The sequence below is a fragment of the Centropristis striata genome, chromosome 23, assembly GCF_030273125.1.
Source record: "Centropristis striata isolate RG_2023a ecotype Rhode Island chromosome 23, C.striata_1.0, whole genome shotgun sequence".
Lineage (NCBI taxonomy): Eukaryota > Metazoa > Chordata > Actinopteri > Perciformes > Serranidae > Centropristis > Centropristis striata.
This window is the reverse complement of record NC_081539.1, coordinates 26,444,053-26,457,675: the sequence shown is the minus strand read 5'-3', so window position 1 is coordinate 26,457,675 and position 13,623 is coordinate 26,444,053. Positions and strand designations below refer to the sequence as shown.

General features: G+C 36.7%; 1 protein-coding gene across 1 annotated transcript in view; it reads right to left on the bottom strand.

The window, feature by feature from the left end:
* The window catches only part of kcnh2b (potassium voltage-gated channel, subfamily H (eag-related), member 2b), a 386,002-nt gene that overhangs the window by 186,832 nt on the left and 185,547 nt on the right, over positions 1-13,623 (bottom strand). The window contains exons 3-4 of the mRNA XM_059326769.1: positions 2,440-2,595; positions 790-997 (exon numbers count right to left, since the gene is read on the bottom strand). Of these exons, the coding sequence (XP_059182752.1) occupies positions 790-997; positions 2,440-2,595 (364 nt within the window). The remainder of the gene's footprint in view (positions 1-789; positions 998-2,439; positions 2,596-13,623) is intronic.

The following is a 13,623-nucleotide window of genomic DNA, read 5'->3' as shown; positions in this document are numbered from 1 at the left end:
CTGCAGTGGTCGTCTGGGACATTAAACAACATCACGCTGGACACGGACAGACAGCCTCTAGTCATGTTCTTCAGTGCTCTTGCAAACTCTTGTAGATTGTAAATTATGATAATAAACAATTTATTAGGCTGGTTAGCTTGTCGGAGCCTGTCTGAAGCATAAAGGTAGTGACTTTCAAGTCATGCGACCGTGGAGTAGTTAGCGATAGCTTTTTACTTCTGTTGGCTGTATTAACTCAATTCAAACAATAATAAAAGTGGTGTTCATTTGTGAAGACTATCCTGCTGAACCAAACACGTAAGCATCAGAATTGTGTGTTTGTCACAAAGTTAATTTTCTGCAATGATTCAAAAATGAAAAAAATCCATAGGCTAAACAGCGATGCTAACTTCTGGGTTATCCGACAAAACTACGTTATTTCTTTTCCTCTTGGCAAGTGATGTGACCTTTGACCTCACTATATGAGGAAAAAAGGCAAGGGTAATTATGTTCAAATGCCTGGAGTTCACTCGAGTGTGAGACTAGTGATGGGCGAATGAAGCTTCATGAACCATTTTCTTTATTTTCTGAGCCCACTAGATGGCGCACTCTGTTCACCAAAGACCTGAAAGCACATTAAATTGCCATTGCTTGAGCCTTTTTTTTTTAAACCAAGTGTGCCATCTAGTGGGCTTAGGAAATACAGAAAATGGTTTATGAGGCTTCATTGGCACATCACTATGTGAGACATATAATCAAAACACATTTCAGTTTTCCAAGCGTGTCCTCACAGTGATCGACAGGGCCTACCTGCTTCCACTGGTCTGCTCCTGGTTGTTTAGCGGTAAAGGTGGAAGAGGCAGGAACTCCCCCAGGCCTAGCGACTCGTGACTCTCGTGGTCGGTGTTCACCGGTGTCGCGGTGGGAATCTGACCGACCTCTGCGTCGTCCAGAGACACTTTACTGTTGGACAAGGAGCGCAGCAGTGGAAGACGCAGCTTGAAGCCTCGTGGACGGCCTGGAGGAGAAGAGGAGGAGGAGGAGGGAAGATGGAGGAAAAGACTCATTGCCTGCACGGAGACAGGTGGATTTTTATTATTAAACTGTGGCAGGAAGGAGAAATGAGTAGGGAACTGAAAGGAAAGTGTGAATCAAAGAGAGAGACGAGGTCATGCTAGGAGAGAGGGAGATTTGAAGTGGATCAAGCTGAGACTAATAGACCTTCAAAATACAGCTTCAAAAACAATCTACAGGAATCTGGGACAATAAAACTGATTAAATTTTGGTTTTAGCCACAAAGTTAAAAACAAAAAAACAAATCTGGTTAAGAGGCAGACCAAATATCATCAATGCCCTACTTCATGCTGTTCCCGGGGTCAGCCCTCTGGAACATTAAGTGCACCTTCATGTTCACAGGAAAAAAAACATTTTGTCTAACCTGATCCTAAAAAAATACCCAGGATTCATTGGGACAAAAAGACTTATATCATCACAACCAGCTGGCCTTTCTGCAACATGAAACAACAAATGATCCAGGTGAGTCACAGTGGTTGTTTGTCCCTCACTCAACATCATAAGTTATTGAAAAGGAACATAACTTATATCACAGCATTATGTAACACATACATAATTATCCATCATTATTATTATTATTATTATTATTATTATTGCTGTTATTATATTCTCATTACTGTTATAGTTATTATTATTTGTGTATTTTAATTAAACTATTACGACTAATATTATGATTATTTATTTATCCAATTGTCCCCCATTTTTCTATCTTCTCATGAAGGATGATTGTTTTCCTTCCTTCCTTTTTCTTCAACTTTTTTTCTTTTTTAAAACATAATTAAATGCATGACCTCTATAACAATGATTTTCTTATTTTTTTTAATTATATATTTTTATTTCATTTTTTGGATTTATTGGGAAAAAATATGTGTATATGTATATATATCTTACTATATATATTTTTTTCTATTAATTTACTACTACTACTTAATATTTATTTACTACTTAATACATTCACAAACCATTATTATAATATATCTCATTTTCTCATAACATTATTGTTGTCATTTTTTTTTGTAGCCCAGAGAAAACATACCTGATTCAAATACGCAGTCGGTCATAAAAATTTAAGTAATTTTATTTTTTATTACTGTTAAGTTTTCAGACACGGTTTCATTTTCATTGTGATATGTTTGGAAGCGATTGATTAATAATGTTTTGAGAATCTGTCAAGAATAAATCACAAACATTTAATGGAAAGGGGTAAAAAATATTTAATTCCAACTTCATGGACGGCCGTGTATATTCAGCGTGATTGCAGGACAACAGAGATAAATAAGAAAAACCTGAAGTTTCCGGCAAAAAAGTGAAAAAGCAGAAGGGACACTTGACTTGAGTATAGAAGAGAAAACAACAAAACAAATGAATAAATGTAGTCATAGCTACCGGTGACGAGCCAGGTGGGCAGGCGGTGGTTGAGCTCCTGTCTGTGGTCTTGGTTTGATTCGTCTGACATTCCCTCAAAGTTGAGTATGAACATGATCACCAGGCCATCTTCATTCTTCACTGGCACCACGTCCACCATACACAGGAAGCACTGACCTGCGTGGGCAGAGAGATGGATAAAGCTCAGTCAGATTGATTGTATTGAGGAAAGCTGTTTATCCACAACCTCTTACAATGCCAAAGTGTGTAAAATAGTATAGCAAATGGTAAATGGACCTGCACTTATATAGCGCTTTTCTAGTCGCTTTGCAACCACTCAAAGCACTTTACACTACAGACTGCTCTCATTCACCTATTCACCCACACATTCATACTGGTGGCAGAGGCTACCCTAAACAGTGCCACCTGCCACCATTGGGAATTCATTCACACACTGATGAACGCAGCATCGGGAGCAATTTGGGGTTCAGTATCTTGCCCAAGGATACTTCAACATGTAGGCTGCCATGGTCAGGGATCAAACCACCAACCTTCCAATCAGTGAGTGACCGCTCTACCAACTGAGCCACAGCTCATTTATATCATATTATATAATAATAATAATAATAATACATTGCATTTATATAGCGCTTTTCTAAACACTCAAAGACGCTTAACGGGCAATAAATAAATAAACAAAGGAAAAAAGTCAGTGGTTGTAGGAGGATTTGAAGAGGTGTTTTTGAAGATGTTTGAGGGGTTTTTTCTGAAGATGTACAGAGAGGGGAGAGTTTTTGGGAGTGAGTTCAACAGGGTGGGAGGAGTGATGGAGAATGCCCTGTCACCCCACACTGCAAAAAAGGTGTGTCTAAAAACAAGATAAAAACACTAAATCTGAGGGAAATGATCTTGCTGCATGGACAGATAATTTCACTTGACAAGATTTCTTAAATTAAGATTGTTAAATCTAGAAATAAGCATGTTGAACGCTTAAAATAAGAAATTAACTCTTAAAACAAGATAAATTAAAGCTGCAAGCAGCGATGAACTGGCTTGAGCAGAGTGCACTGACAATTATTTGTTTCTTACGAGATAAAAAAAACTTTAGATTTAGAAGTGTTACATAATTTATCTTGTTTTAGGAGTTAATTTCTTATTTTAAGTGTTCAACATTCTTATTTCTAGATTCAACAATCTTAATTTAAGAAATCTTGTCAGGTGAAATTATCTGGCCATGCAGCAAGATCATTTCCCTCAGATTTAGTGTTTTTATCTTGTTTTTAGACACCTTTTTTGCAGTGCAGTAACAGCAGCGGGACTACTTCTCTACACACAACACACAAGCTCAGTCATTGTTTTAATGACTATGGAATTATATATAATGAATCTGTGCGCAGAGAAGCTGTTATGAGCAGTCACAGATGCACACGTGCACGTCACAGTGAATGTGTGCATATATGCACTAATTACACAGGCCTACTTTCACACACACACTTTTTCATTCACTCTCCTCATTAAATGTGCATCTGTGCTTAATCAGCGCACACACTCTCTTCCATATGAGGCCGTGCACGTTTGTTAATCTGCCACACAAGTGCTAAAACAGCTAAGTAAGCGTGAAATTAGACGACATATGACAGTAAGTGGCTGGGACTTTCTAGCCGTCTATAAGCCTGGACACACTGGAAGTCAAAACAAGCTGCTATTTTGGTGTTGACACCTTTAAAGAATTTAAAAAAAACACACTTTTCACACACACACGCACACACACACAGAGTGAGACATGAAAGTGACAATGTAAAAGAAAAAAACATCATACAGGATGAAGACAAAATCATTGAAACGACAGAGAATCGAAAGGAGATTATCTGGAAAAATACTAAACAACATTCAGGTAAATTCATGCCCTTTTACATCGTACAGCAGGCAGTTTATGGATATTTAATTCTCAAACACATAATAATACTGGGCTGTGTAATCTATTCAAAATGATCATTTAAATCCAATTTAATCTGTCCTATACCATAGAACTCCTTGCCCCCTTCATCCAAATAACAATATCTTTATAAAAAACAGCAAAAAACATCCCGTTTGGAATGTCAAAATAAAAGCTCACACCATGCAGGATATGAGAAAGAGTTTGTTATTGTAATCCCAGAGCTAATGACTGTTTCCTCCAAACATGGACACCTTGGCCACTGCCTAAAGAGGCCTTCTGGTGTGAGATAGTCCCTCAGATTCGCCCCGTCTCTTACCTGGACAGTGATGGTCAGTGAGCGGCTCTACAAACACAGCAGTTTGTTTTTGGGTGTGTAGCAATAACATCCAACACGGTATGTCGTACAAACCCTGACGTACAGTGTGCCTACTGAATGCCCGCCTCGCTCACCCACCCGCCTATCATTCATCTCACATCATCACTGGAGAGTGGGCCGAAATCCGATTGGACAACCGCATAATCCCAACACAGGAGGGGAAAAATGTGAAACACAGGGAATACTAAAGGATTACACCATCTGGCCATATCTAGCAGAGAGTGTGTATGCGTGTCTGTGTCCATGCACATGCTTATGTGCACATGTGTAGGGAAGAGGCCCGGTCTCATGCTCATTCATAGGCTATTGGGTCATTCATGCCTGTTTCATTAACAGCTGTGACAGAGCATTTTTTAATCGCTGAAGGTGTTGCTGCACGCCCAAAGCCTCTTCACACAGCTCTGCACTGCAAAAAAGGGTGTCTAAAAACAGATAAAAACAGTCAATCTGAGGGAAATGATCTTGTTGCATGGACAGATAATTTCACTTGACAAGATTTCTTAAATTAAGATGATTAAATATAGAAATAAGCATGTTGTACGCTTAAAACAAGACAAATTAAAGCTGCAAGCAGTGATGAACTGGCCCGAGCAGAGTGACCTGCAAATTATTTGTTTCTTAGCAAGATAAAAAACACTTTAGATTTAGATGTGTTAGATATTTATCTTGTTTTAATAGTTAATTTCTTATTTTAAGCATACAACATGCTTATTTCTAGATTTAATAATCTTAATTTAAGAAATCTTGTCAAGTGAAATTATCTGTCCATGCAGCAAGATCATTTCCCTCAGATTTACTGTTTTTATCTTGTTTTTAGACACACCTTTTTTGCAGTCTGCTGCCAGAAAGGCAGGCAAACTTGCACATGGAACCATTTTGTCATGTTTTTGCTTGATTATACGGCAAGATATTGGTAAAAAAAAAAAAAAAAAAGTGAGATTGACAGAAACTGAAAGATCGTGGCAAAAAAACAAAAAACTTTTATAGTCTTTTATATTATATTTATGTAGAAAGTAAAATGAAGTTTAAATAAATAAAAAATAAAAGGACAATTCTAATCAATAGCAGACACGTAAAATGCTAGTTTTATCAATTTGTTTCATGTTAACAGGTAAATGATTTGAAATAATAAATCAAATATCTCATGTAACGTTGTCAAGCAGATTAAATAGGATTAATGGATTCCCTCACTGATTCTAATTACTGTCACATGAACACTAAACAGAAACTGGTTTACAGCACTCGTCCTCCATCTAGAGGCCGTTCATTTTAGATCCCACAGGACTAAGTGGATCATATTCCAGGTGTACGTGTATCCATGGATGACAATGCCTTATTATATTATTATAGGTTGTTAATCCTGAATCAGCAACGCTGTATTTACTCAGCAGTCTACCAAAGCAAACTGTAAAAGCAGCATGCTGTGAGTGTGTGTGTTTCTGTGAAAACACAGGACACAGAGATGTGTGTGTTCTGTGGATTAGAGATGTGATTTGCACAAACACACACATGTGCATGCACGCACACATCACATGTGCATGCATAACCACACAATACAATGTAGGATTAAATGTCAACAAAAGAGGATTTAACTTCAGTTCATTGTTTTAAGTCTAATACATTATAAGACAAAGTATTTAGACTCAGTCCTTCTTATCAATCTGGAACACTTACTGGGTTATGCTCCACTTTTGAATACATGTGCATGCATACATTAATTCATATGTGCACTATTCAGTGTGATCTACTGTACCACAACTCTTTGCAGATAAATGCACACAGGAGATGTTTTATTCTGAATGTGGCAGCTTGGTGAAAATCAAGGATAAAGCCTAAATATTCAAGGCACATCAGAGTTATTTATTGTTGACAATCCCATCGCCTCCGCCTACTGTAAGAGATTTCCTCCGAGAGCATTTGAAAAGAATTGAGCTCTGAGGTTAACAGGGCAAATGACATTTCATCTAAATGCTCCGTCTGGATGTACTCCAATTCAGCGTGTACCATCTGATAATCTGATTCAGAGTTGCTGATTTATGAAGCTCGGGGAGATTATCACAATGCACTAAAACACATCCAAAAAAAGCACAGAGTGCAAACTACTCATGGTGGACCAGGGAGTGTCCAGTCATCATACAAGGCAGACTGACTACCAGACTTTTAATTTGAAGGACTATCTGATTCTTTATGGAGGATGACCATTAGGTTACTTCATGTGAAACCAAAGGGCCAACAACTGAGGAACTGAGACCTCATATCAGTTGTCAGGCTGGATTATGTGGTAGACTGGTGTTTTAAAAATCATATCTATCTATAAAGCAAGAAGCGTCTTTGTGTGTGTGTGTGTGTGTGTGTGTGTGTGTGTGTGTGTGTCTAGGGCATATCTCGCTGACCGTTAGTCATATTGACCTCAGATTTCGTATGTGGCTTGTGCATGGCACGAAGGTGTGCATCCTCGACTTTGAAGATTTTTGGAATTAATTTTTCAAAATATCATTATTTACCTAGTACGTGTTGCAGCATTGCACTGTTTCTGATTGGACGCCTTTTAGAGGAGCTCCGCCCCATTGTGTGATAGGCCTACACCTGGTCAGTAACACAATTCACGCTGGATTTCCACCCTGACTCATCTCATCTGTAAGTCTATTTAGCCTACCTATCTTTTGGAGCTTTAAAGTGCGATACAATGTTCAATTTTTTCAATAATATTCTAATAGTTTCCAGCGAATATCAATGTTTCATGTGTATGTGCTATTGTTGTGCGTTCCTTATGAAAAGTAAGTGTTTTATGGAGTTGCAGACGTTGTTTTAGCGCGATTAGCATGCTAAGCGGAGATTTAGCTTCATTCACTTCTTATGTTGCATTACTATGTAATTCAGGGATGACACTCATGTTGCTTAGCGTAATGCCCATAATCATTTGATATGAGACACTTACATGCAACATAGTATATCAGCTAATTGGGTTCATGTTAATGTACTTTTAGTGCAGCATACTACGTAATGTGCTATCTCATGATTAGCATGCTAAGCGGAGATTCAAGCCCTTTCTTCCGCATCAGTTTGATCCATTGAAAACAGTAAAAACAAAACTTTATTAACTGACAGCTAAGCATAATACGCACGGAAAGATAGTGTTTCTGTGTTATTTAAGGTTACACTAGCAAGAGGCATTAGCATTATCTAAAAAATACAATCTCGCACTATACCAATACATACTTCCTATGGGCACTGCACTAGTTTCACAAAAAGACCAAATTTGTGAATGACTATAGAATATTTTCCTCACCATTATTACCGGTCTGTCATGAAGGATTAAAGTGTTTTGGATCAGTGGTATCACAAAGATGGTTTTAGTATTATCTTTAGCCTCCTTGAAAAGATCAGGATCATCTTTAATCCACAACCTGTGCTCAGACAATCCTTAAAAGCATGTGTGGATTAAAAAACAACAGAATTTTACAACTACTGGCCCTTACAAGGAGCAGGCTTCAAACATATCGATCAGTTTGTGTAGATTTACTGAAGCCCTGCACAAGCTATAATTGTATTGATATACCTGAAATTAGGAATCTAGCGAGCAAGCAAGGAAAGAAGAGCAGATGAAAGACAGAAAGTATTAAAATATTTAAACAATGAGAAGGGAAGGTTAAATGTAGATAGAAAGGATATGTCAAAAGAGCAGGGAAATGAAGTGGTAGGTAATAAGGGAAAAGATAATGGAATGCAGTAAAGGATGAAAATAAAAAGAATGAAAGAGGAACAGTGAGATGGAAAGAAGAAACAGTGAAATTAATTATTTTTAGCAGTTCATTTAGAAAGCAAGGAAAGTGACTGACCCCCAGATATAGAGTGAGGGATATTGTTGGCTTTAGAGGGACAAGGTGGGAAGGATTAGCTGTTCAGGAACATCTTACTTCCAGTTTAGCAGGAGATGAGAAAGGATTGGAGCTGACCCCAGTTAACCTGATGTCAGAGCACACACAACTCTCAAACTCAACGATTCCTCCAATGGGAGAACTCGTAAAGGTCATGCAGAATGTAGCATCAGTCTTGTTTTTTTTAACCTTTTCAGCCTGAGAAAGATAAACAGGTTGACCAACACCTCTTCCCTGTGTGCCACAGAGCATCCTGCAACGTGCTGGATTAGAAATTAGAACCATAATCCCTGCTATAGAGCAAGTGGATTAAACGGAAAAAAAAGATTGGAGTTTGATCAACCAGCTCCTCACTTCTATATGAAGGGATTAGAGAGTCATTGAAAAAAAAAAAATCAAATATCACTTACCCTAATATAAAATCAGGCACTTCAGAGGTTTATATTTGAACTACACAGAGTATAAGGACACCAAAAAGGAAATATTTGTCTGTTTGTCAGCAGGATTACAGAAAAACTAGCTCAGTATGGAAGATGTTTGATGGAAGGATGTAGCATTGGCCAAGGAGGAACACATTCAATGGAAAGTCAGAATAAGTCAAAAATTCAATTCAATTCAATCCAAATACAAAGAACTTTGTTAATCCCACAAGGGGCATTTTGAGCAGCAGGTTGTCGTGGTTCATACGGCCCACATGGCCCACAACAAATGGTCAGTCGACACAACACACATCAGACAACATGGAGCTTAGAATGGACACATTATAAAAGCCTGTGATAGCCTACTTCATAGACATTATTTATAAGCCACATTGCTTTAAGAATTTAAGAAATAAGGGGAAAAAGAGAAAAAAAACCCTATGAAATATTTATAAGTTTTAGTGCAAGGGGGACGAATGATTTGGAGAAACGATTTGTTTTACACCTAGGAAGGGAATAACGGCCCTGAAGGTAACAGAGAGAATTCACCAGCCACCGGAATTGTCCTCTCTCCTGTAATAACATTATCAGTATTATTGTTATACTCATGCATGCTCTTTTTTTCAATTATATATATATATACATTTTTTATTCTATTAACACTTTAGTAGTACCGCTTTCTCTGCCTAATAATGATACATAATATTTATTATCATTCATATTAATACTTAACTGCTAGATCTATAACTGAAACACACAGACACACCATTATTGATTGTTGTTTAATATCCACTCCCTGTCTGTCCATATCACTGTATTGTATTATTGCACAATAAAAAAATAAAAATAAAATAAAATGCACTCTGCTTTTCGGAGGATTTGCTGGTTGCAAAAGGAACTTAAGTGTCTTAGTTTTACTCTGGTAATCTTAGAGCAAGACTTCACAATACTAGTCAGGCTGTTTCTGTCTTTGACTGAAAGACAATGAAAGGAAAAACACATAAGAGTCTCAATAAATGCTTGATAAAAACAACAGAGTAGCTGTAACAGGCCTGACAGAGAAATAATTTCGTTTTCTGAGAAGATGAATTCTCTGTTGTCCTCGCTTTACAATAAAATCTGTGTTCACATCAAATTTGAGATGGTCGTCAAAAAAGGTCCCCAAGTATTTGTATGATGAAACAATTTCAACTGTTATGTATGATGCACTCAGTAGGAATTTCCTTCTGACGTCTGAAATCCATAATCAATTCTTTGATTTTGGATACATTTAAATCCAAAAAGTTACAGTCACAGCAGGAAATAAAATCAGTTAGGGCGCTCTCGTGCTTTGATTGTGAACCATAGAGGAGGGACAGCAGTGCAGAGTCATCAGAGAATTTAATCAAATAGCATTCCTGGTCTGTGAATCAGCCACAGACTGAAGAAAGGATGGACAATGTGTCTCTACAAGCAAGCAAGATGTCCAAACCAGAGAAATGAGGGCATCCATTCCTGTATTATAAATAGTTATATGGATTTCTTTTTGCAAACTTTTTAATGCACAACTTGAAGGAACTACACTGTAAAAAAGGTTTGTAGAAATAACAGCAAAACTCTAAAATGAAAAATTGTATATCACCGTATTGGACACTTTTAATTACCGTAAATCAAAGAATATCGCAAAACTTTTACTTTTTTCTGTCATAAACTGGAAGAAACACACAGGTTTTAGGTAAAATATAACATTTTCATGCAAAATTTATGGAGAAATACCATGATGTGTGAATGAATGACACAATTACCCTAAAAATAACAGGATTATTCAGACTAAATTACAGTTTTTGCTGATATTTACATTTAAATTTAGAATAGAAAATCCACTCACTGTAATTTTTACGGTGAAGTTCTGGCAACCACAGCTGCCGGTATTTTCCCGTAAATTAAACAGATTATTTTTTACAGTGTAGCCGGATTGCATTATGATTACATGAGACAAATAAAATAGATTAATTGAAAAAGAGAACATGGCAGCTTTTCATAGCACAAAGTATCTGCAGCTCTTATCAGTTTCAAGTTGTTGTCAAAGAGAGTTTCTCTTATATAACCCAGAGCTGCTGCTGCTGCTGCCTGCAAAAACAGGATGGTTTTATTTATTCTGCATGAGTGCTGAATGATATATAATGCATATTTTCCATCAGGCTAGGGATATCATATCTGAAAATCATAAGCTCATGGTTACTGTCCATTACAGACAAAGGGAGGGAGGGGGACGTGTGTCTGGGAGAATTAGAGAGATGGAAGAGGATGAGGATGTGAGCTGTGTTTCTTTCAGCTGCTCTGTTCTGTATCACACACACACACACACACACACACACACACACACACACACAGTGACAGAGTGACAGAGGGGAATGGAGGAGAGGCGGAGAGTCTCATTCACAGACACACTCTCCTCCGCTCCATCAGTCTTTGGCAGGAAAAAAAAGAAAATAAAAGAGAAAAAAGTGCAGATCTTCATATCCACAGATCCACTGAGACGGCTTTAAATATTCTACAAGCTGGCTGGCTGCGGGCCAACTGGCGAGTCTTGTTATGTTCCTAGCCACGTTCAGAGCCAGAGAAACCCTGCTAAATCCAAAACACTCAGGACAAGCTGACAACCGCACTTGCAAAATTGCTTGAAAGTGTCATTCATCACAAGGAAAATAGATTGTACACAGTTTATTTAATTATTAATGATAATGAATATGAATTGCAAGATCTTGACCACTTCATACCTCGTTACATTAAGATATAGATTTTTAACATTCTGTAACTGCTGAGAAAGACTTTGTGCACCGACACATCAGGGAGATTCAGTCAGCTGCACTGTAAAAAAAAAATGTTGTTTTTACGGTAAAAAACTGGCAGCTGTGGTTGCCAGAACTTTACCGTAATAATTGCGGTGCAACTTTTTGTAATATTGCTGTAAAATGATATTAGCACTGTTGATTTCCCATTTAAGATGGCCATTTTATTCCATATTCTACCGTAAAAAATAAAACGTTTTTCCATCAAAAGAAACGCTGTTCTGCCATGTAATTGATAAGAAAATACTTTATAAATGATGCATGAATTAAGGATTTTACCATTAAATATTACATTATATTTCTGTTAGAGATATGGTGTTTAGTACATTTAACAGTGAGAAAAAGTACTTTAAAGTATAAATGCAAAAATGATGGCTTGTAAATATGTAATGTATTTAAAAAACATTAAAAATACTGTTTTGGCTGATATATATATTTACGGTGTTTCATTGTTACTGAAACTGAATTAACCCATTTATCATTTTACAGTCTTTTACTGTCATGGTTTAGCAGTTTTTCACCGTAAAATCTACAGACATTTTTTACAGTGTGCATAGATACCATGTTAAAGAAGTTGAAGAAATCTTCCTGTTTTTCAGCAAAACATGAGTCTGTCGTTCCATATTATGAAGTGGCATTATTCACTGTTTTACATTCACTGGCCTCTTCATGAGGTAAACCTGCCCAACTGCTTGTTAACCCTTTGATGCACAACATATGGACACGCCTTCTAATGCACAACATGCACTCAAAAAAATAATACTTAGAATACAAATCGTTAAACAAAACTTGAGTAATGAGTAAATTTAAGTAATATTTTCAAGTACGTCTGAATTAATTGACTTGGCTCAATTACCACATACATTGAGTGAATGTAACAGAAATATTATGTTAACCATATGGAAAATATTTAAACCATGTAATCTGTGAGTCAAATATTAAGTAAACTTAATTTAAATATGGACTTGGAATAATAAATGATAAATACATTTATTTCAAAGATGTATAATAGAAACACTCGCCATACATGAAATAAAATTGAAAATGGACATGGGTCATTTTTGACCCATGTTGTGCATTAGTGATACAAAAAGGGGTTTTACTCAGAAAGTAAGAAATGAAAGCAAAAAAATTAGGATGTATAATGATCAAAAACAAGTTGGTTGAGGCAAAACTGGAATACTGAATGATGAAATTAATATATTGTAGAGATATAGAACATAAAAACTCAGTCGGGTGACTTTAGACCCATGTTGTGCATTAAAGGGTTAATGCAAATACCTAATGAGCCAATCACATGGCAGCAAGTCAATGCATTTAGGCATGTAGACATGGTGAAGATGAGCTGTTTAAGTTCAAAGCGAGCATCAGAATGGAGAAGAAAGGTGATTTAAGTGACTTGAGTATTTCACAAACTGCTGATCTGCTGGGATTTTCACACACAACCATCTCTAGGGTTTACAAAAAATGGTCTGAAAAAGAGAAAATATCCAGAGAGCCTTGGTGCCAAAGGTCAGAGGACAATTATTAAGTTCATGTTACTTAGAAAAGGTAATTCACCATACTCAAAACATTGCTTTTGAATTAACGTAATAGCCAGTTGGCTGAACTTAAAAATTCTAGTGGAAAACGTTAACAATTTTTTTTGTTGACCCAATGTTTTATTTATTAGAGTGCAGGATTTACCTTCATTTAACTCAACTGTGTTATTTGCTGTGTGTAATTATTGTTTCTATTGGTTCTAGTAATTATGTTAATTGTA